At 29.1% G+C, this 21416-nt stretch overlaps 1 protein-coding gene and 1 long non-coding RNA gene across 2 annotated transcripts; both read right to left on the bottom strand.

Moving 5' to 3' along the window:
• Window positions 1-1291: 1291 nt before the first annotated feature.
• Window positions 1292-3909, bottom strand: LOC140060225 (uncharacterized). The gene is made up of 4 exons (XR_011847299.1): window positions 3545-3909; window positions 2676-2833; window positions 2213-2297; window positions 1292-1658 (listed from the first exon to the last, which is right to left on the bottom strand). It is a non-coding gene; the product is annotated as an uncharacterized lncRNA (long non-coding RNA).
• A 9346-nt stretch (window positions 3910-13255) lies between these two features.
• Window positions 13256-19883, bottom strand: LOC140061252 (G-protein coupled receptor GRL101-like). The gene is made up of 10 exons (XM_072107760.1): window positions 19818-19883; window positions 19430-19602; window positions 19158-19229; window positions 17983-18054; window positions 17710-17781; window positions 17444-17515; window positions 16270-16341; window positions 16091-16165; window positions 15177-15248; window positions 13256-14589 (listed from the first exon to the last, which is right to left on the bottom strand). The coding sequence occupies exons 1-10, from the start codon at window positions 19881-19883 to the stop codon at window positions 13470-13472; spliced, it is 1866 nt and encodes a 621-aa protein (XP_071963861.1). The 3' UTR covers window positions 13256-13469.
• Between the last annotated feature and the right edge of the window lie 1533 nt (window positions 19884-21416).

The following is a 21416-nucleotide window of genomic DNA, read 5'->3' as shown; positions in this document are numbered from 1 at the left end:
TATTTTTCTTAAAATAAGTAAGAATATTCCGATTTGTATTTTTTTGAATTCTTGTTTCAAGCAATATTTTTCTTAAAATAAGTAAGAATATTCCGATTTTTATTTTTTGAATTCTTGTTTCAAGCAATATTTTTCTTAAAATAAGTAAGAATATTCCAATTTGTATTTTTTGAATTCTTGTTTCAAGCAATATTTTTCTTAAAATAAGTAAGAATATTCCGATTTGTATTTTTTGAATTCTTGTTTCAAGCAATTTTTTTCTTAAAATAAGTAAGAATATTCCGATTTGTATTTTTTGAATTCTTGTTTCAAGCAAAATATTTCTTAAAATAAGTAAGAATATTCCGATTTTTATTTGTAGAATTCTTGTTTCAAGCAATATTTTTCTTAAAATAAGTAAGAATATTCCGATTTGTATTTTTTAGAATTCTTGTTTTAAGCAATATTTTTCTTAAAATAAGTAAGAATATTCCGATTTTTAATTTTAATATTCTTGTTTCAAGCAATATATTTCTTAAAATAAGTAAGAATATTCCGATTTGTATTTTTTGAATTCTTGTTTCAAGCAATATTTTTCTTAAAATAAGTAAGAATATTCCGATTTGTATTTTTTGAATTCTTGTTTCAAGCAATATATTTCTTAAAATAAGTAAGAATATTCCGATTTTTATTTGTAGAATTCTTGTTTCAAGCAATATTTTTCTTAAAATAAGTAAGAATATTCCGGTTTGTATTTTTTAGAATTCTTGTTTTAAGCAATATTTTTCTTAAAATAAGTAAGAATATTCCGATTTATATTTTTAGTTTTCTTGTTTCAAGCAATATATTTCTTAAAATAAGTAAGAATATTCCGATTTTTATTTGTAGAATTCTTGTTTCAAGCAAAACTTTTTTTAAAATAAGTAAACAAGAAGTCTATCAAATAAAAACCAGTAAATGTTTACTTATTTTAAGAAAAGTATTGCTTGAAACAAGAATTCTATCAAATTAAAATTCGTAAATTCTTACTTATATTGGGAAAAAAATTGCTTGAAACAAGAATTCTATAAAATATAAATCACTAAAAATTTATTTTAAGAACGATAAATGAATACTCATTTTAAGTAATATTTTACTTAAACAAATAAATTCAAGAATGTTATAAAACATAATATTAACAATACTGTTATTTTCATTAAGAACTACAATTTACATGACATTAGGTACAATAATATATACAACTTCTTTAAAACAAACTTGTTTTTATTAATAATAAATGCCATCAAAAGAAAACTTAAAAACATTAAAATGGTAAATAAAATACAAATTTCGTAAAATTCTTCTCCCGCACCTGGGCTTTAAACTATTAGGTGTCTTTAAATTTATTAATGTATACTAATGATGATTCAACAGCCTTTGTCAAGTGTACAGGTGTGTTTTCATCACAAATCACTAACTGTTAAAGGATAGTGAGGCCTACTTCTTTTCATTTTGGATAATCGAAATCCAGAAGGTAAAAAGTGGAGAGGAGAGTAACTAGAGCCTCATCTAATTTTGCTTTCTTTGTAGTTAGAATTGTTTGCTAAACTTTAATGTAGGCCATTTTTGTGTCCAAAAGCAATACCGGCATATTACCTGATCGGCGTGAAGACCAGGATTCTGGATCTTTATTCATGTTCCTAAAAATGAAAAGAGATTAATATAGTTTTAGTTATTACTGTATTTAAAATATGTGTAACATCATCAACTAATTGGGTACGGTGTGGTTTTAGAGTCCTATATCTGGGGCGGTAAACACAAAAACATGACGCAATATTAGAACGGTGGTAAGAATAATTTTACATTATAAGACATAAGGGTGGGTGGAATATGCATTTGAACTTTTTAATCACAAACTTTGCCCTGTTTATACCGATCCCAAAGACAGGCCTGGCTGTATCTATTATTTTTAGTTAAATTATTAGGGTCTAAATTTATTTTTAATATTACTATTTAGGAAGACAATACGCAATCCTGATTGATGTTTTTATTCTGTATCAATGTTTATAATAACAATCATACAATTAAATGTAAATTTTGTTTAATTGTTTGATTTTAATAAATTATTGTAAACATAGTATATACCTCGAATTTTAAGCTAAGATAAATTTGATTTTAAAAAAACACTTTAAGATATTTTTTTTTAATGTACATAATGTTACTTGTATTTTAAATTTTAAAAAACACTAAATACCTTCAAGGTCGGCAGACTTTTTTTGATGAGTTTTTCCCAACAAATATGTTTGACAGATTTGACAACATATGGGTTATCTTTGAACCTAACCAAAAATAACAAATTGAAAACATTTAAATTATATAAATTTATTTAAATGAGTGGAATAATGTATGGACATAAACTTGATATACTGTAGCTCAAATTTGTAATAATGTAGCCTACAGTTTTGTAGGTGGTCAATGTAAAAGGAAGGGGAAAGGGTGGGCTGGCCAGGAGAGCATTAATATGTCAAAAATTAATATTCATAAGTCATTTATTTAATTTTAGTTGTCAAAGGGAGGAGTGCATGACACTAGCTTGAGTCGAACCAAGTTGTTAAAAATACGTACACAATATGTACACGTATTTTCCTCACTACCATTGGTCCATTATAAAAATATTTATGAATAGATAAAAGTACAAAAACATACACTGTACTTACCAGATGGAGGACTGGTGTTTCTCTTTAAAATACCAAAATAAACTATATTATTCTCTTCTTTGGAAAAATTTGCTAAGCACTTCTTTAAAAAGCTTTTTTTTGTATTTCATTCCTCTTTGCCTAGTAATAATTAGTATCCTTCGAACTTCTTCAATTACCTAACAAATAATTTAAGATAAAAAAAGAAATTTAATATAACAATTTTAGTTATGCAGTACGTATGTTTTTTGTTTGTTTTTTTAGTAAGTTTTTTTAAAAATTTAGAGTTAAAAACATTAAGTTTCAATATCGATGTGATCACTTCGGAGATTACTTAGTGTGTACAATTAATTAAATATAAAGAAGTGTTTTTAAATGTCATTATATTTCTCATTGGAATATGTGTATATAATATAATCCTTCGTAGATATTTCATGGCTACATTGCAAAATAACTGTTACATTATAATTGTATTATCTATTATTAGGCCTTCCTAATACCTAGCTGAATTAGGTCCGACAATATTTGTCCCCTCTGTCAATGTCTGAACTAAAATGCTAAGCTAAACCTATACACCTGTCCGTCAGTACAGGCATACAGGGAAAGATTTCATTTTTAAATTTTGTTTAGCAATATTGCTAATCAAACTGATTTTTGAGTTGAGAAACATAGTTTTGTATTGTATTTTTTGCTACACAATTTTAAAAATCTGTAGCAAAAAGGTTGTTTTGTATAGCTTTTTGCTATGCTACACTGGCGAAATTATTCCCTGGCATAGTAGGCTAGCCTAGACCTACTAGTTCCAGGCCTACAGTATTACTAACTAGGAAGGAGCCTAGGCTAGGCCTAGACTGCTGGCAGATTAAAATATAATTATTAGGCCTACGAACCTGTTAAAATGTTGGCCACTTCTTCATCTATTTCTCGGATCTTCAACAAAGCGTCTTCCTTCGACATTATATTAGACTAATCTTACTAGGCCTATTGAAGCATTTAATATATAAATTGCGATGAAAGGTGTCTTACAAACTCTAGATTTTGAATGATTACTTTAAAAAACCGTTGGCCATGATCCCGCCGGGAGCTAGGTCATCGACCACACACAGTGTTGTTTTTCAACTATAACCAAAAATTTATCGCTGGCCTTTTACCCAGAATGTATAAGGTCATTATACTGCTCAACGTTAAAGCATGGAGGTATAAACCTCCATGGTGGTTAAAGCAAATCTATAAAACGTCTGGACCAACAGTAATACGACAGACAATAATAATTACACATGTTTGTTGCAGTCCGAAAAAAAGCGATAAGTTGGTGCCAGTAAACTGAAGTAGGTACAGTATTTGCTACCCTATTTGCTAAGGCATTATAATTCAATTCATGGAAATACTCCGAATTTTCGAGTAACATGTGGAATTGGTGGTTCGCTGCCCGGCAAGCTTTGGAATTTACAATTCGTTTTACAAGCATGTCATAAGACGCCATTTTAAGGACGAGTATAACAATCGGCAACCTCCTGCAGTTGACGATGGAAACATCAGTATATAAGTATGCCTGGAGAAAACGAGGATGCCAATTGAGGATGAAGTTGAACTAGGCCTAGACTAGGAGACTGACGAAGTTAATGAAGAAAAAAACTATTATAACGGGGATGATTTATCAACTGACGATAGTAGTAGTGATAATTCTAGTAATAGTATTGTTATACTGTTAATGATTGTTTAATATTAATTATCTTGTTGATGCTCAGCAAGAAGGCCTACTAACTAGAGGATGAACAAGCAGATAATAGTATAAAAAATGCTGATTTCTTTCTACTAAAATTAAAGGAGAGAAACAATTAGATTCCACAGGTAAGCCATTTTGCTTTAAAATTACAACAATTATGCATTTTAAACTATTTTTTATTAGAGAAATACGTCTATTTCCTAGGCCTTGCTGGTACTGTTATTATACAGGACTATTAGCTATAGTAACTATAGGACTTGGGTACTAGGCCTAGGCCTAGGCATTATACACTCTAAGTTTATGTTGCATTTTTTTGTGACCAATTTCATTGTTACAAATAACATTTTTTTTGTTAGGCTGCATAGCTCCCCAACTAAAGCACAACTTAGTTTTTAAACATATTAAAACTTGAATATAAAAAATATTAAATCAATATTATTTTCTTTAGGTTGCAGTGCAATCGATTATTCAAAGCACAAACAGTTTGATTACCCAGATTCTTTCATCAGTTGAAACTGAAGTGCTAACTGCTCTACCGTTGTGTGAATATAAGGATGACAATCTATTTTAAGTAAAACATTTCTCAAAATAAGTATTTTTCAGAATATTAAAATAGAATTGACTTCAATTCAAGCAAAAATAGTCTTGATAGGATATAGTATGATATTGACTTCTTATCTTAAGTAAAACATTTCTCAAAATAAGTATTTTTTAAAATATTGCGAATCTCAATTTAAGCAAAAATAGTCTTGATAAGATAGTATGATATTGACTTCTTATTTTAAGTAAAACATTTCTCAAAATAAGTATTTTAAAGAATATTGCGAATCTTGATTCAAGTAAAAATAGTCTTGATAAGATAGTATGATATTGACTTCTTATTTTAAGTAAAACATTTCTCAAAATCAGAATATTGCGAATCTGAATTCAAGCAAAAATAGTCTTGATAGGATAGTATGATATTGACTTCTTATTTTAAGTAAAACATTTTTCAAAATAAGTATTTTTTAAAATATTGCGAATCTCAATTTAAGCAAAAATAGTCTTGATAAGATAGTATGATATTGACTTCTTATTTTAAGTAAAACATTTCTCGAAATAAGTATTTTTAAGAATATTGCGAATCTTGATTCAAGTAAAAATAGTCTTGATAAGATAGTATGATATTGACTTCTTATTTTAGGTAAAACATTTCTCAAAATAAGTATTTTTAAAAATATTGCGAATCTCAATTTAAGCAAAAATAGTCTTGATAAGATAGTATGATATTGACTTCTTATTTTAAGTAAAACATTTCTCAAAATAAGTATTTTTAAGAATATTGCGAAACCTAATTTAAGAAACTTTGTCTTACCTAGAAAAATATTTATTGTTTTAAGTAATTTTTAGAATTCATCAATCTTGATTTAAGAAAAATTATTCTTGATAGGGATAAATATAATATTGATTTCTTATTTTAAGTAAAATACTTTTCAAATTAAGTATTTTCAAATCTTGTTTTAAGCAAAACTATTCTTAATAAGAAGAGAATGATATTGACTTCTTATTTTAAGTAAAATATTTCTTGTAATAAGCATTTTCAAGAATATTGCGAATCTTGATTCAAGTAAAAATAATCTTGATAAGGGTAGTGTGAAATTGACTTCTTATTTTAAGTAAAATATTTCTCAAAACAAGTATTTTCAAGACTATTGCGAAACCTAATTTAAGAAACTTTGTCTTACCTAGAAAAATATTGATTGTTTTAAGTAATTTTTATAATTCATCAATCTTGATTTAAGAAAAATTATTCTTGATAGGGATAAAAATAATATAGATTTCTTATTTTAAGTAAAATACTTTTCAAATTAAGTATTTTCAAATCTTGTTTTAAGCAAAACTATTCTTAATAAGAAGAGAATGATATTGACTTCTTATTTTAAGTAAAATATTTCTTGTAATAAGCATTTTCAAGAATATTGCAAAACTTAATTTAAGAAAATGTGTCTTTTCTAGAAAATTATTTCTTGTTTTAAGTAATTTTAAATCTTGACAAGAAAAAAAATACTTATTTTAAGAAATTTTTCTTAAAACAAGATTTTTTTTTCTTGCTTAGAATTTCAAATTTTGCTGTGTGGACAAATCATAAACAGAAATGAAGGAGCCCACGAATTGTCACACATATATGATCAACTATTGAAGAAGGAGAAGGGGGGGGGGGAGGTGGGGGCACGTCCTTTTGGACCTATTGGTGGCGCTATACCAACTCATCGTCGTCATAGGATTAACAACGCTAGACGATAAAACGCCAGTTGAGAATGAAACATGATAGCTTTCGAAACGTACTGTAAGTTCGCTTATATTATTTTTTGGTTGTTCTAAAAGAAATTGTATTTAATACATATTCCACAACCAGATGAAATTCTTTCAACAATAACTTTATTGTTTCTCTTTTATAACAGAGGCACAATTCTCAAGAGATGTGCAACAAAATAAAATAAATATGGACACAATCAAATACAAACATTTATAAAATATTATTACATTAAAAAGTATATAAACATTAGGGTATAAAAATACATTCAATACATTTGAGCGAAAAGTAAAAGATTGTGTAATGGAAGGATATTATAAATTTCGTTGCGTTCTTTCCATGCAGTTGTTACAAATAATTTACAATATTTGTCAAAGATGTTACTTGCTAATACATAGTTAACATTGGTTATAAATTGGATTTGATATTCTTCATGAATTTCTAGGTCGTCAAAAAAAAGGTGATATTTAAGTTCAGGTGAGCTTGATGTGAATAAGTCCCATATTTCTTTTTTTATCTTATGTGGGTTCATCCCATTTTTATTTCCATACTTTACTAAACACATTTTCATTTCAATATTATTATATTAACAGTGTTTGTTTTCATCATCTGTTTACATACATTTTTGTTAATTTGTTTACATCTTATCACATTTTCTCTTTTTATACATACATTACATTATCTATTAGTATCCCTAACTAAAGGTTTATCTGTGAAAAAATTTAAAAGAAGCAAATTTCAACTGATTTTGGTAGGTATGGGTATGGACAACTACTTCTATTTTAAGTGTTATTCCTTTTTTAATTCTGCACATTTTGACACCAATTTTACTTAGATACCATATTCTGGTGACGAAATATGATTCATACAAGAATTATAGCTATTAGGCAACGGTCAATGAACTTTGACCTCCGATAAAAAATTGTTCCCAGCCCCTATCTTCCCTTCTTTTTTTGGTAGTTGTCCATACCCATACCTACCCAAATCAGTTGAAATTTGCTTCTTTTTTTTTCTTTTTTTTCACAGATTTGGTCAATATATGGCTAATTTAGGGATACTATATAGCACATTTTTTTAACAAACTTATTTTTTTCTTACATAGTCGTTTTTGTTTTTTTTTCATCTACAATCATATTTATTTCTTCATACAATTATAATACAATTTATGTTTACTAAACCCATCTATGCTAAATTTGTATATCTATTGTTTTTTTAAATCAATCTTAGCATTTTGTTTTTCTTTTTTTTTTGTTCTAGATTTACACTCATGGTCTAACTACATAGAATTGCATTTGTTTTAGTCAAGCATATTTTCGTTTAACAATGCATATTCTCTCTTACTTTTGTTTATACATATATTATCATTTAACCAAATTTATGTTTATTACTCTATTTATAAAAATAGACATTTAAAAAAAAATAATTTTATCATTTTCAATTTTTCAATTTCACATGCAATGAAGAATAAGTATTACATATATATATACTTAAATTCTTTGATAAAAACACAATTCACTACTTATACTTAAACATCTTACATAAAAAAACACACACATATAAAATGCAAGTTTGTCTGGATGTTTTACTTCATCATTTTGCAATTATCCTCAATTAGTACTTTGATACTCACAGCATCGGCTTTTTCTACATTTGGATTTATACACAACTCTACAAAACACAACAGACACAGAAACCTCAAATTTGGAATGTATGGACCTATATATTAGAGTCCATGGTATTTATAGTCACATACTTTCTTAACATTTTGTTTTATATAAATAATGTAGCTACTGTAATATAATTTTCCTTTATCAAATGCTTTTTGTGATAATAGTTAATAAAAACTGCCAATTTTCTTATCCTTCATAATTGTTTTTTTATCATCAATCTATGAAAAAAAAAACTTCTTGCTTTTTTTGTCTTTTCTTTTTTTTTCCTTCAAATCATCTAGTAATAAAACATATTTACACAAACCATACAAGATAGTAGCACAAACAAAAATTGTATCTCATTAACATAGTTTCTTCACTTACATGTAATCTGATAGAGCATATATACCTGCAGATTTACATATTTCTTATCTTTTTAGTCCCATATTTTATGCAAATCATTGTCGAATAGATCTTCTTTAAGTTGTGTAAATATTGAGTTTCTAATATTAATTAATCTAGTACAATTGAATACAAAGTGATAAATTGTTTCTTTTTCATCACAATTACAAACATGATCCTAAATTTTGTGGTGACCAAGCTTCCTTTCTTACTATCCTTCGAGTGGTAATGAGTTAGAACGAGCTTTGAATTTTAGACTTGATGCATGGTATTTTTCCATTTTAGGTTCATTTTGATATATTATGTAATTTGTTAAGGATGATTTAGTTTGAGCCTTGTTAGTAGAGTATAAAACTATAATGCATATATACAATCCATACTCAATATGGTCAGTTTGTCAATTCAGGTCAGTTGGCCTAACTAGATGTTTCTCTTTACTCTGATTTCTCTGCATTACGCAAGTAAATATTTCACCCTTTACTAAAGATTTCCGTGTATAGAAGCTAACTTGTTTTGTAAAAGGGTAGGCCTAATTATATTATTAGTTGCGTGGACGCGACTCTATAGTTCACTATGTCGGTCTGTCGGTCTGTCTGTCTGTCGGTCGGTCGGTCTGTCTGTCGGTCTGTCTGTCGGTCTGTCTGTCGGTCTGTCTGTCGGTCTGTCTGTCGGTCTGTCTGTCGGTCCGGTATCACTATGCGTTTTATCGCTTTCTGACCTTATCTTGATATCAGTTTAATCTAGCTAAGTCAATTTTTCACAGTATATTCCTTATGGCCAGGAATCGATGTGGTTATGTTTTCACGGTGCGCAATAAAAAATTACGCGGTCTACGCACGACTTAACGAAATCACGTTTGTAATCATATCTTCACAACCATGAATCACAATTAAATAAAATTTGGTACTCATAAATTTCAGGGCATAAATCATCATATGGCAATACAATTACGGGCGTAGCGCATGTAACGCATGCGTACGCGCGCTTAAAATTTTCAAAATTTATTTTCGATGAAATAAGAGTACGTTTTAGGCATTTTTAAGCGTTTACAAAATTGCTATGAGTGCGCAGATTTTTGCGCGCGCACTGCGCGTTAAATGTTGTTACGCACTCTTTTTGCCCGATTTCTGTTTTCTTGACTTACTTTTCAACTCGAAATTACGTTATACGAGCACGTCAAAAATGACAGGCTACGCACGTGTAAATTAAAAAAATATAAATGTTTTTAAACATTTCAACATTTTTAAACATGTTAAGTAATTTCGGTCAGTTGGTAGGTTGGTCGGTCGGTCTGTCTGTCTGTCGGTCTGTCGGTCTGTCTGTCTGTCGGTCTGTCGGTCCGGTATCACTATGCATTGTAGCACGCGACTTAATGGCTATTGGCCTTGTTAAAAGTAGAATAACTTCCCTTTTAAGTAAGTAACAATGAAATGAGGCGATTTAGCTATAAGAATAATACCACACGTTGAGAAACTTCACATTGAATACAATTTGGTGAAGGTGGAATTGTCAGTGGAGACACATTCGCGAAATAAATACTATCTTCCAGATTGTTTTTGAAACTGGTACGTCGATATATTATAATCAATTAGCGCTTAAATAGATATACTGCACTTTGTTGTGGGATTTTCGTTGACCGAATTGCATGAATAATGTAGGCCTACTGTATTATGCTTTATACATATTTAGCCCATTGCAATTTTTTATTACATGTACATGTTTATTAAATATATCGATCGGAAATGAGAAATGGGCAACGACAAGAATAACGAGAGAAGAATGAATGAATGAATGTAAAAAAAATCGGAAAATTTAACTTGTACCAAGAACTACCGTATCTATATAGATCAATTGTAGTGTTAGTTTTTGAACTACACGTCTGATGAAGTATAGGCGTTAAGAAGGCAAAACAGTCAAACTGTATACCACCATTGTTTATGTTATAGACAAGTGGTGATCATCTTTGTTGAGCTGTAAAGCTATGTAACCACCTTCGCACTATCGAACCATCTCGCTCGCTGTAACCTACATTTGATAGTGATCCGGTTTACTCGCATCATTGTCAGTAAAGTAAGCCTATAACAAACTCAAATAATACAAACAACATCACACAATTTTAACTAATTCTAATTTATTTTAATAGTTAAATTGCGCATTATGACACAGTAGTTATAATTAAAATCATAATTAATACGAACCAATTCTATAACATTTTAAAACGAAGAACTACGATATCTTAATTATCTTTTAAAATGAAGGTTACTTAAAAGTATAAAACAAATCAATATACTTAGCAATTGCTTTTTCAGCAATTTGTATAATATAAACTAAGAACCGATAGTAAGTTTTATCATATGACCAAAAAAAACACGAACAATGTAGGCCTGATGCATTGGCAAACACATTGATGTAGGCCTATAAAGTACACTTTATCTATCCTTTTCTATTAAATAAGTTATTTATAATCTACACATTCTTCATATAAATAACATTAATTATAATAATAATAATTTATAATAATATTTAAAAAGTTAGATAATAGTAACTGTTCTTTTGAAGAACTTGTTTTTGGGTCTGAATGCAACATAAAAAATAAGTTATGCTCACTTGCTCTATATTCTATATATAAAATAAAAATATTGTCAGAATTAAATAAGTCAGTCTGTAAAAACTCATGGATAATGTTTAGAAAAATATACTTACACAAGAGTATACCATGAATGTATTTTATTAATTTTTTATTTTGAAGGTTACTGTAAATAAAGTAATTTGTACAAAAATGTAAATAGTGCAAATAAAACAGAAAAAAAAGGGAAAAAAAAGGGAAAAACAATAAAAAGAAGAGTAAAAAAAAAGAGCATGGAAAATGCTATACTCTACAAGCAACTGGTTATTGAGTTGCTTTTGATTTTCCATATTTATTGATACTGTTTTCAGTTTATATGTAATGTAAATGTATAAATGATACCTTGCAGAGTTTTTTTAAGATGTAAGGGGAAACTTTATGTCTATGAATGAAAATAGTATATATTTAAAAAGATAATATACAAACATAATAAAATTGTTTATTTATGTTTTGAAATGAAATAAAGGTGAGTGAACCTCACAAAAGAGAGAGAAAAACAATTATAATAATAATTTTATACACGAATGCGCATGTAGATAAAAAAAAACAAAAAACAACTATGTGAATAAAAAAAAGTGTTAATTGAAATGTGTTAAAGAGATTAGGCCTATATGTATAAAAAGAGAAAAGCAGTACTAGTAGAAATTATATATAAAAAGATAAAAACAAAAAAAAATGGAAAATGTGATAATATGTAATGAAATGAATACAACTTTAAAAAAAAATTAAATGTAAGCAGATGATAAAAACAAACATTGTTAATAGAATAATATGCAAAGTGTACTGAAATGAAAATGTTTTTAGAGAAAACTATATGTAACCAGATATGGAACAAATGTATGGAAAGATAAAAAAAAATATTAATTATAATAATGTACATTTTTAAATATTTTTTATAATGATTTAGTGGTCAAACTGTCTAATTATAAAGTTTAAACTGTAGTTCTAAAAACATTGACGGTTTATTTTAATCTACAGAATGTTTAATAATCAAGAAACCATGAAACTACTGTACCTTAAAGCAGAATGTGCAATTTAAATATACTTAATTTCAATTTTAATAAAATTATAGAACTCCCTAAACTTATATAATTACAAACAAAAAAACAAATTACGAAATAGTTTTTCATACTTCAAATCATTAGCATGATAATAATATATAGTAATATAAAAAATAATATACAAAAGAATGTTTATTATTTGCTTTATAAAACACACACTGTTTTAAACTAAACTTTTATTTAATGAATCCATATTTAATCAATAGGGAGTTTTTTTTTATTTCCGACGACCGATGACCAACCTAGGTCAGGTCAATCGATGTGTCGTCGGTCGTGGAACTACTGTAAAGTTGTGGTTTGGTGGTTATGATGCTCAGCTACCAATCCTAGTGTCCTGGGTTTAAGTCCTGTCATGTCAGTGTTTTTCTAATGACAATAAACAATTCCACTCCCAAAAACTTGTAATAAGACTTTGTTTATGTAGAGGATCTCGTGTATATGCTTGTCTTGTAATAAGACTTTGGTGATGTAGACAATATCGTGTATATGCTTGTCTTGTAATAAGACTTTGGTTATGTAGAGGATCTCGTGTCTTGTCTTTCCGCTTCAACGTTGAATTGAATAGCCATGTAATAGTTCCATGTAATATTACGTATAGCAAAAAAAAACAACAACCACAAAACAATCAGAATGTTCCTATAATAGTGATAGTAGTAGTATACACATTTAAAATGATTTCACTCAAGTGACAGTTTGTTGTAAAAGTCAACAATAATTAACATGAACGTTTAACTTTCTTCAAATTTGACAAAAATATACATAAACAATATATATTGTAGTCTAACTAAGTTAATTAAAGAAATTACAAAGAAACAAAATGATATTTTAAAAAAAGTAGGTAAAACAAGAATATACGTCATTGTAAAGTAATTCTCTCTTTTTCTATGAAATGCATTATTCGATAGGACGACATAAAGCGATTACAATGAATTCTACTTTTTTCCTAAACAAATATTAGACAGAAATGCCGTGTTAAAATATTGCAAACTAATGCTTACTAAAGGATTTACGCGCCTTTTTATAAGAAAAAAATGGCAAAAGCTTTACATGTTTAAGTTTTATCTGTCAGTATTTCTAGGTCTCATTTCCTGAAGCTGCATAACAGCCACCTGTCGTGTTCGATTAGTATTGGCAACGTTTGGTTTCTTATCTTTGCTTAAACAAGTAAAGCAACAGTCGATAATTGTGTATAGATAGGGATTGACCGAGGAGTTAATTGGTATGATGAACATCGCTGACAAAACATATATTTCCAGAGAAGGTACCCACCAATCCAGTTCAGCACCAATTGCCATCAATACAATAGGAAACCAGCAACAAAAATCTGTGAAAATGAGAAAGCCTACTTTCACTGCTAGTTTGATATCTTTTTTTCTTCTTCGTTTTCTGTTAGCAGCTGCTGATGAACGCTTGATAGACACAAAAATGATTACATAACTCACAGCGATTATGATAAAACCTAAACTGTTGAATCCGATGTAGATAGCAAAAGCATACTCCCAGCCTCGCCAATGACTTTTTGATAACGGCAGTGCAAGGCACACACTCTTTACTCCATAATAATTAGCCCCGAAATAATACAACGCCTCGTCGTAGTAATAAAAGTTGTGTTTTATGACGTTTGCTACTAGTGGGAGAAAACTGAGCACAATCCAACACACCCATGCAATTCCGATAATAATTCTACAATTTTTGCAACTAAGATGTTTGGTACTAAATGGATAAGCGATGTTTATAGCACGGTCGATGCTTAAAAGCATTAATGTAAAAACTGAAGACTGACCAGAGAGAGTGGCAATTGCACCAGCAAAACCGCAAAGAGGACTATTCTTCCAATTCAATTCAAATTTTGCATATCGCCCTCTGTAATGCATATCTACACTTAAAATGATAATCAAATAGACTGCCATTAACAGGTCAGACACGGCAAGGTTGGTGATGAGTGTGGTTTGCACTTTATTAATTTCGTTATCATTACTTGTGTTGTTATCCTTTTTACACTGCCGTGATATGATAGCGACTAAATTGCCACCAACAGCTGAAATTCCAATTATCCACATTAATACCCGTATGTAGTCACTGCCTAATAAGTCTTCACATGTAGCAAAGGGATCTACGCCGGGAATGCAATAATCAAGGTCGACTACAATGGCACATAAGCATGTAAAATCCGAGTCCCTATGAGAATAGATAAAATGTAAATATAATTTAATAATGATCATGACTATACAAAATAAACTACAAGGTGATTCAACAGTATTTGTTATTGAAAGCACGGATAGAAAAAGAGACGACTGGAATTTACTATCAAGCAAGTTAGTACAAGGAAAGTCAATGAACTCATTATAGCATGGAATCTGGAAATTTAGTCTATGGGTTTTCAGTTACGATGGTTATGATGCTTTGCTACTACTCCTGGGTTCAAGCCCTGTCACATGTCAGGATTTTTTCTAAGGACAAAATTACTCCACTCCTAAAGACTTGTAATAAGACTTTTTTATGTAGAGCATCTTGTGTATATGTTTGTCTTGTGAATCCTAATGATCAGCAATTGCTGGATGGATCACCCTCATTAAATATGGTGTAAAAAAAAAAAAAAAAAAATAATGATCTTCCAGGTTACCTACTTAGCCTAAATTGATCATTTACAAATTTTAAATTAATCATGTAGGCCTAATAACAACATATAACTCGCGGTGAATGACCTGACTACGTACATAGACCGCGGTACGATTCTATAGTATATGTTTGTTCACCCTACTTACATTTCTGTTAAGTTTGTCAGTTCTTCAAAAGTTTTTTTATTGTATACTTGTAAGTTGTTTTCTATCAACCATCTACAAAATAATAATGTAGTTTTAAATTGAGTTAACGTTATCGTTAACAAAATAATGAAATTAATAAATTAGGTAATGGGGGATTGAGTGAGTTTGGTGGATTGGGAGGGGAGTTGGTTGTGCTTGGCGCCAGCGAACAAACGACTGAATGCTTACAAAGCATTTTCTTAAAAAATTGTTTTATATACACCACTCGAACATTAAAATGTCTGAAAATACTGCAACGGGAGATTATCTAATGTATGTAATAATTGGTATGGCGTTTGGGATAAAAAAGATTGAGCAGTTCGATATGTGTAATGGTATCTGACTGATGCAAGATTACAAAATTCTACTCATCCCATGCATAATGTATTAGAGGTGTTACGTGGTAGACATTACCGGTCCATCATCTCTCGTACAAATAGGTTTCGTAACATCTTTTATCCAGCTGCACATTCGGGCACTGAATACGGATACCGCACGAGAATTATGTGACACTTTGTAATTGTTTTTTTTTTCTGTTTTTGTATATATCAGAGCAAACATATAATAAATAATGTATATTTTATATGCTATGACATAGTATGACATGACAAGTATAATTTTCCACTGATGAATGAAGGGTATCGGACTAACGAATACGGGAGAAAAATTGTATTCTAGAATAACAAGGTCATATGTCATATACATGGCTGCAGTCGCGTGCTCAATTGTTTACCGACCGACCAACCGATATAGTGAGCTGTAGAATCGCGTTGCACGCGACTAAAAAGGTGGAAAGGAATTCAAATCCTTAATATTTCATGGTAAAAAAAATACAAATATTTTATTTAAATTGAATTACAAAGTTTTTAACTTACAAAGCTGACAATGATGAAGCAAAGGAAGAAAATGCGTTTTGTTCTATGGTAGTTATATCATTGTATCTTAAATTCCTGTAAAATAAATGCGTTAAACACTCATTAAAAAGTATTTTTTGCTTTTTTTCTTTCTTTCAAATTTTTTAACGAAATAATTTGTAAAAAAAGAATACACATACAGTAACTTCAATGCTGTCAGACCAGCAAACGCATTTGCTGATAATATGCTTATTCGGTTATTGTTCAAATACCTTAGAAAATAGAAGAAACAATTTGTAAATAAACAATACACATTATATTAACTTCAATGCTGGTAAAACAGCAAACGTGGCACATTTAAGGAAAATCGAATCAGACATAAGTTGGAATTTTCAAAATTGAGATTTTAACAAATACTAAAACTACATAGGCCTAATCTAAGATATAAAATACAGAAAAAAATATCTTGATGCCATGTTTACTTCCAGAGATATCATAGTCTAACGTTTTGGCTGTTACAATCAGTGTTTTGAGAAAAATTCTTTTAAAGTTAAATAACAGGAAATGACAAATACAAAAAAAATACAAAAAAACAGGGCGTTTAAGTTTAGCCTTAGAAAATGGGTATTCTAATTGTTTTATTTCAATGGAACTTCGCACTTTCGTTCATTAACAATATTTCTATTATTATGTAAAATTTGTTATTAAAAACAACCTATTGGAACACTTTCAATTTAAGCATAAAAGATAGATAAACACTTCCTTCAATCCAAAAGTTGTAAAAAAAATCAAAACATAGCTTTAATTTCAATCAATGCAACATAATCCATTACGTACTTCAGACGAATTTCCCTTTATTCTTTTTTATGTGCCTAATAGAGGCTTTCGGGTTGATTCTTTACATCATCATTAACTATCCAATAAATATAGACAGTTTCCATTTTATCATAAAAAAACGGCCTAGAAAACGAGTTCGGGTAGAAGCTGTGGAACCATTACTAAAATGGTTATTCAGTTGATGCACAAGCTACTGGCCTCATCACTGATTGTAAGTATGTAAGAATTTAGGAACAATTTTGTCACAAGCCTATTAGGCAAAATTACTTTAATATTCTGTACTAACTTAATGAAATATGTTATTTTTGTTTAAATTAGTGCTCTTATGATATAATACGCTATTGCGCTTTTAGTTATGAATATTTAGCTATGAAATTAATGTGATATTTTGAAATTTTGCATTTTCTTGTATTATTCTGACTGAATAAAAATGAATGAATATTAAGCTGCTAATTAATGTTGTTTTAGCCCACAATGCACTATGTGTAATTAAAAATTTACATTTGTAAGAATAATAATAATAAGCAATACACTTACAGTCGTTCCAATGCTGTCAAACCAATGAAAGCATTTGATGGCAACATACTTATTTGGTTAAAACCCAAATCCCTTCAAGTAAAGAATGCATACCGTACAAGTAAGTAATTACAATGTTCCATTATAAATAATGTGATAATTATCAATTTTAGCTTATTTATTAAAATATTATAACAATCAAACAATATTTAATGAAATGATTATTTTAACAATAAAAAGGGACCATCAAATCATATCATTTTATACACATATTAAAATACACTTACAGGACTTCCAACGCCGTCAATCCAGTAAATGTATTTTCTGACAACGTACTCAAACCGTTACTAGAGAGGTCCCTTTGAAGTAAAAAGATTTCACAATATATGGAAATACGTCTAATATCTAAGCTGTTTACTATCAATGATGATTCTAAATGAATTTTAGTGTTTGAAATGATCTACTTTACAAAAATACAAATAATTAAAAAGTATTTTTTGCTTTCTTTCTTTCTTTCAAATTTTTTAACGAAATAATTTGTAAAAAAAGAATACACATACAGTAACTTCAATGCTGTCAGACCAGCAAACGCATTTGCTGATAATATGTTTATTCGGTTATTGTTCAAATACCTTAGAAAATAGAAGAAACAATTTGTAAATAAACAATACACATTATATTAACTTCAATGCTGGTAAAACAGCAAACGTGGCACATTTAAGGAAAATCGAATCAGACATAAGTTGGAATTTTCAAAATTGAGATTTTAACAAATACTAAAACTACATAGGCCTAATCTAAGATATAAAATACAGAAAAAAATATCTTGATGCCATGTTTACTTCCAGAGATATCATAGTCTAACGTTTTGGCTGTTACAATCAGTGTTTTGAGAAAAATTCTTTTAAAGTTAAATAACAGGAAATGACAAATACAAAAAAAATACAAAAAAACAGGGCGTTTAAGTTTAGCCTTAGAAAATGGGTATTCTAATTGTTTTATTTCAATGGAACTTCGCACCATTCGTTCATTAACAATATTTCTATTATTATGTAAAATTTGTTATTAAAAACAACCTATTGGAACACTTTCAATTTAAGCATAAAAGATAGATAAACACTTCCTTCAATCCAAAAGTTGTAAAAAAAATCAAAACATAGCTTTAATTTCAATCAATGCAACATAATCCATTACGTACTTCAGACGAATTTACCTTTATTCTTTTTTATGTGCCTAATAGAGGCTTTCGGGTTGATTCCTTACATCATCATTAACTATCCAATAAATATAGACAGTTTCCATTTTATCATAAAAAAACGGCCTAGAAAACGAGTTCGGGTAGAAGCTGTGGAACCATTACTAAAATGGTTATTCAGTTGATGCACAAGCTACTGGCCTCATCACTGATTGTAAGTATGTAAGAATTTAGGAACAATTTTGTCACAGGCCTATTAGGCAAAATTACTTTAATATTCTGTACTAACTTAATGAAATATGTTATTTTTGTTTAAATTAGTGCTCTTATGATATAATACGCTATTGCGCTTTTAGTTATGAATATTTAGCTATGAAATTAATGTGATATTTTGAAATTTTGCATTTTCTTGTATTATTCTGACTGAATAAAAATGAATGAATATTAAGCTGCTAATTAATGTTGTTTTAGCCCACAATGCACTATGTGTAATTAAAAATTTACATTTGTAAGAATAATAATAATAAGCAATACACTTACAGTCGTTCCAATGCTGTCAAACCAATGAAAGCATTTGATGGCAACATACTTATTTGGTTAAAACCCAAATCCCTTCAAGTAAAGAATGCATACCGTACAAGTAAGTAATTACAATGTTCCATTATAAATAATGTGATAATTATCAATTTTACCTTAGGCCTATTTATTAAAATATTATAACAATCAAACAATATTTAATGAAATGATTATTTTAACAATAAAAAGGGACCATCAAATCATATCATTTTATACACATATTAAAATACACTTACAGGACTTCCAACGCCGTCAATCCAGTAAATGTATTTTCTGACAACGTACTCAAACCGTTACTAGAGAGGTCCCTTTGAAGTAAAAAGATTTCACAGTATATGGAAATACGTCTAATATCTAAGCTGTTTACTATCAATGATGATTCTAAATGAATTTTAGTGTTTGAAATGATCTACTTTACAAAAATACAAATAATTATGTAATATTAGAAACAGTAACGTATGTGTAGGCCTAGTTGATAAATCCGTTCTTCAATGATAGAAATGAATGTACACGTGTGCAGTATTAATAAAGGTCTCTGATGAAGAAATAATCAACAAGCTTAATTTTATGGGATGTACAGATAAAAGTTGCTAGACATAAGTTAAGAGTTGATAGCCAACTCACCAGTTGCTTAAATGGAGATACACCACTTCCTCGTGCAACCAAAATAAATGGTTTCAACACACGCATTATTCATGATGGACAACCAATAAAATACAACAGAAAACTATAGTAATGACCCATTCTGCTTTAAATATCGTAATACAGGACAGAAAGATATAAGCCAACACCAAATAAACTCAGCGATTCTAGAATCTCATAATAATAATAAATAAAAACCATCCAGACAATCCAAAGAATCTGAAAAAATAGGTGTATTAGAAGACCTTTTAAACAAACCCAGCAATCCCGAGCAACGGTCCACCATCTCCTCACTTAGATGACAGAGTCTCAAGAACTCTACAGAAATACTTGATAAGGCAAAAACAAAAGCTGCTCTGACAGTGAACATAATGGAAGAATTAATATACATTAGGATGCGAAGAGTAACTCGAAAACAAACAAAGTGACAAAAAAGAAACAGGAAAGAGTAAGAAAAAAGATAAGAAGAAAACCAAGAAACAAGTACAACATGTGAATCCCAAAAAGGCTTGAGGTCTATTACTGACTTTACAACTCCTGGTGGTGTTAGATCAGCATTAAAGTCAAGAGAACAAGACAAGTAGCAGGACCAAGCATACCAAGACAAAATACTTGATTATTGGTTAATTTAAATCAATTATACAAAGTAATATTAGAAATGGTATTCTCACACGACCAACAAGCAATATATATTAAAATCTGTGAAAGGCAATTCAAAAGAGGACCAGGTATGTGGAGATGTAATGCCTGAAAAATAATGATTTTGACTATGTGTCAAAGTGGGAAATTATAAAAGTAAAAGTTAAAGAGTATTTAATTAAGTATTGGTAAAGAAATAATTAATTAAATTAATCAAATGAAAAAAAAAACCCAAAGAATACCTAAACAAGGAAATTATTTTAGTCTATAGATCACATTATGGATAATTGTACCAATTTTCACTTAGACGATAGATAGTCTTAACTATCAGAAAGACTTTAAACTATGTATAAAACAGAAGCAAAAAGTGCCCAAATTAGATCACGTGCTAAATGGGCTGAAGAGGTGTAGACAAAAATAAAGTAAAAAAAGAGACAGGTTAAATCAATTTAAAAGAATTGAAAACTCTTTTGCAAAATGCCATCATAAGTCAGTTAATATTTCAAGTATTGATGATTATTTAAGCAAAATTAATATAAGTTGTTTGTCAAATAACAATCTCACTAGATGATTGTAAAAATGCTAATTTTAACATGAAAAAGGTGGATCAGATGATTTAACAGCCGAATTTGATATGCAATTCTGGCCTGAGAATAATAGATGGCTTTTTAATTCATTAAATGAATCGTTCATGACACAAACAATGAAATGTCAATACCTCAAAGAAAATATGTTATAAATCTTTATTTGTAGAGGAAAATATATACATAAACAATACACTTACATTTGTGTCATCTCTGTCAAACCGGTAAATGCATTGGCTGTCAATGTACTTAATGTCACTGTCCAACTAAAGTCCATTCAATTAAAACAAATAATACACAGTTCAGAATGATTATGATTTTAAATTTAAATAATTATTTCATCATGGCGATTACCAAG

The sequence above is a fragment of the Antedon mediterranea genome, chromosome 10 (genome assembly GCF_964355755.1).
Source record: "Antedon mediterranea chromosome 10, ecAntMedi1.1, whole genome shotgun sequence".
Taxonomy (NCBI): Eukaryota; Metazoa; Echinodermata; class Crinoidea; order Comatulida; family Antedonidae; genus Antedon; species Antedon mediterranea.
Note: the sequence above shows the minus strand (reverse complement) of the source record. Positions and strands in the feature narration are given on the sequence as shown.

Excerpts from the sequence above, each read along its gene's own strand:
- LOC140061252 (XM_072107760.1), bottom strand. The coding sequence starts at position 19,883 with ATGCGTGTGTTGAAACCATTTATTTTGGTTGCACGAGGAAGTGGTGTA. Across the intron at positions 19,603-19,817 it reads TATCTCCATTTAAGCAACTG|ATCATTTCAAACACTAAAAT; the intron begins GTGAGTTGGCTA and ends TTTGTAAAGTAG. Across the intron at positions 16,342-17,443 it reads TTGACAGCATTGGAACGACT|GTATTTGAACAATAACCGAA; the intron begins GTAAGTGTATTG and ends CTATTTTCTAAG.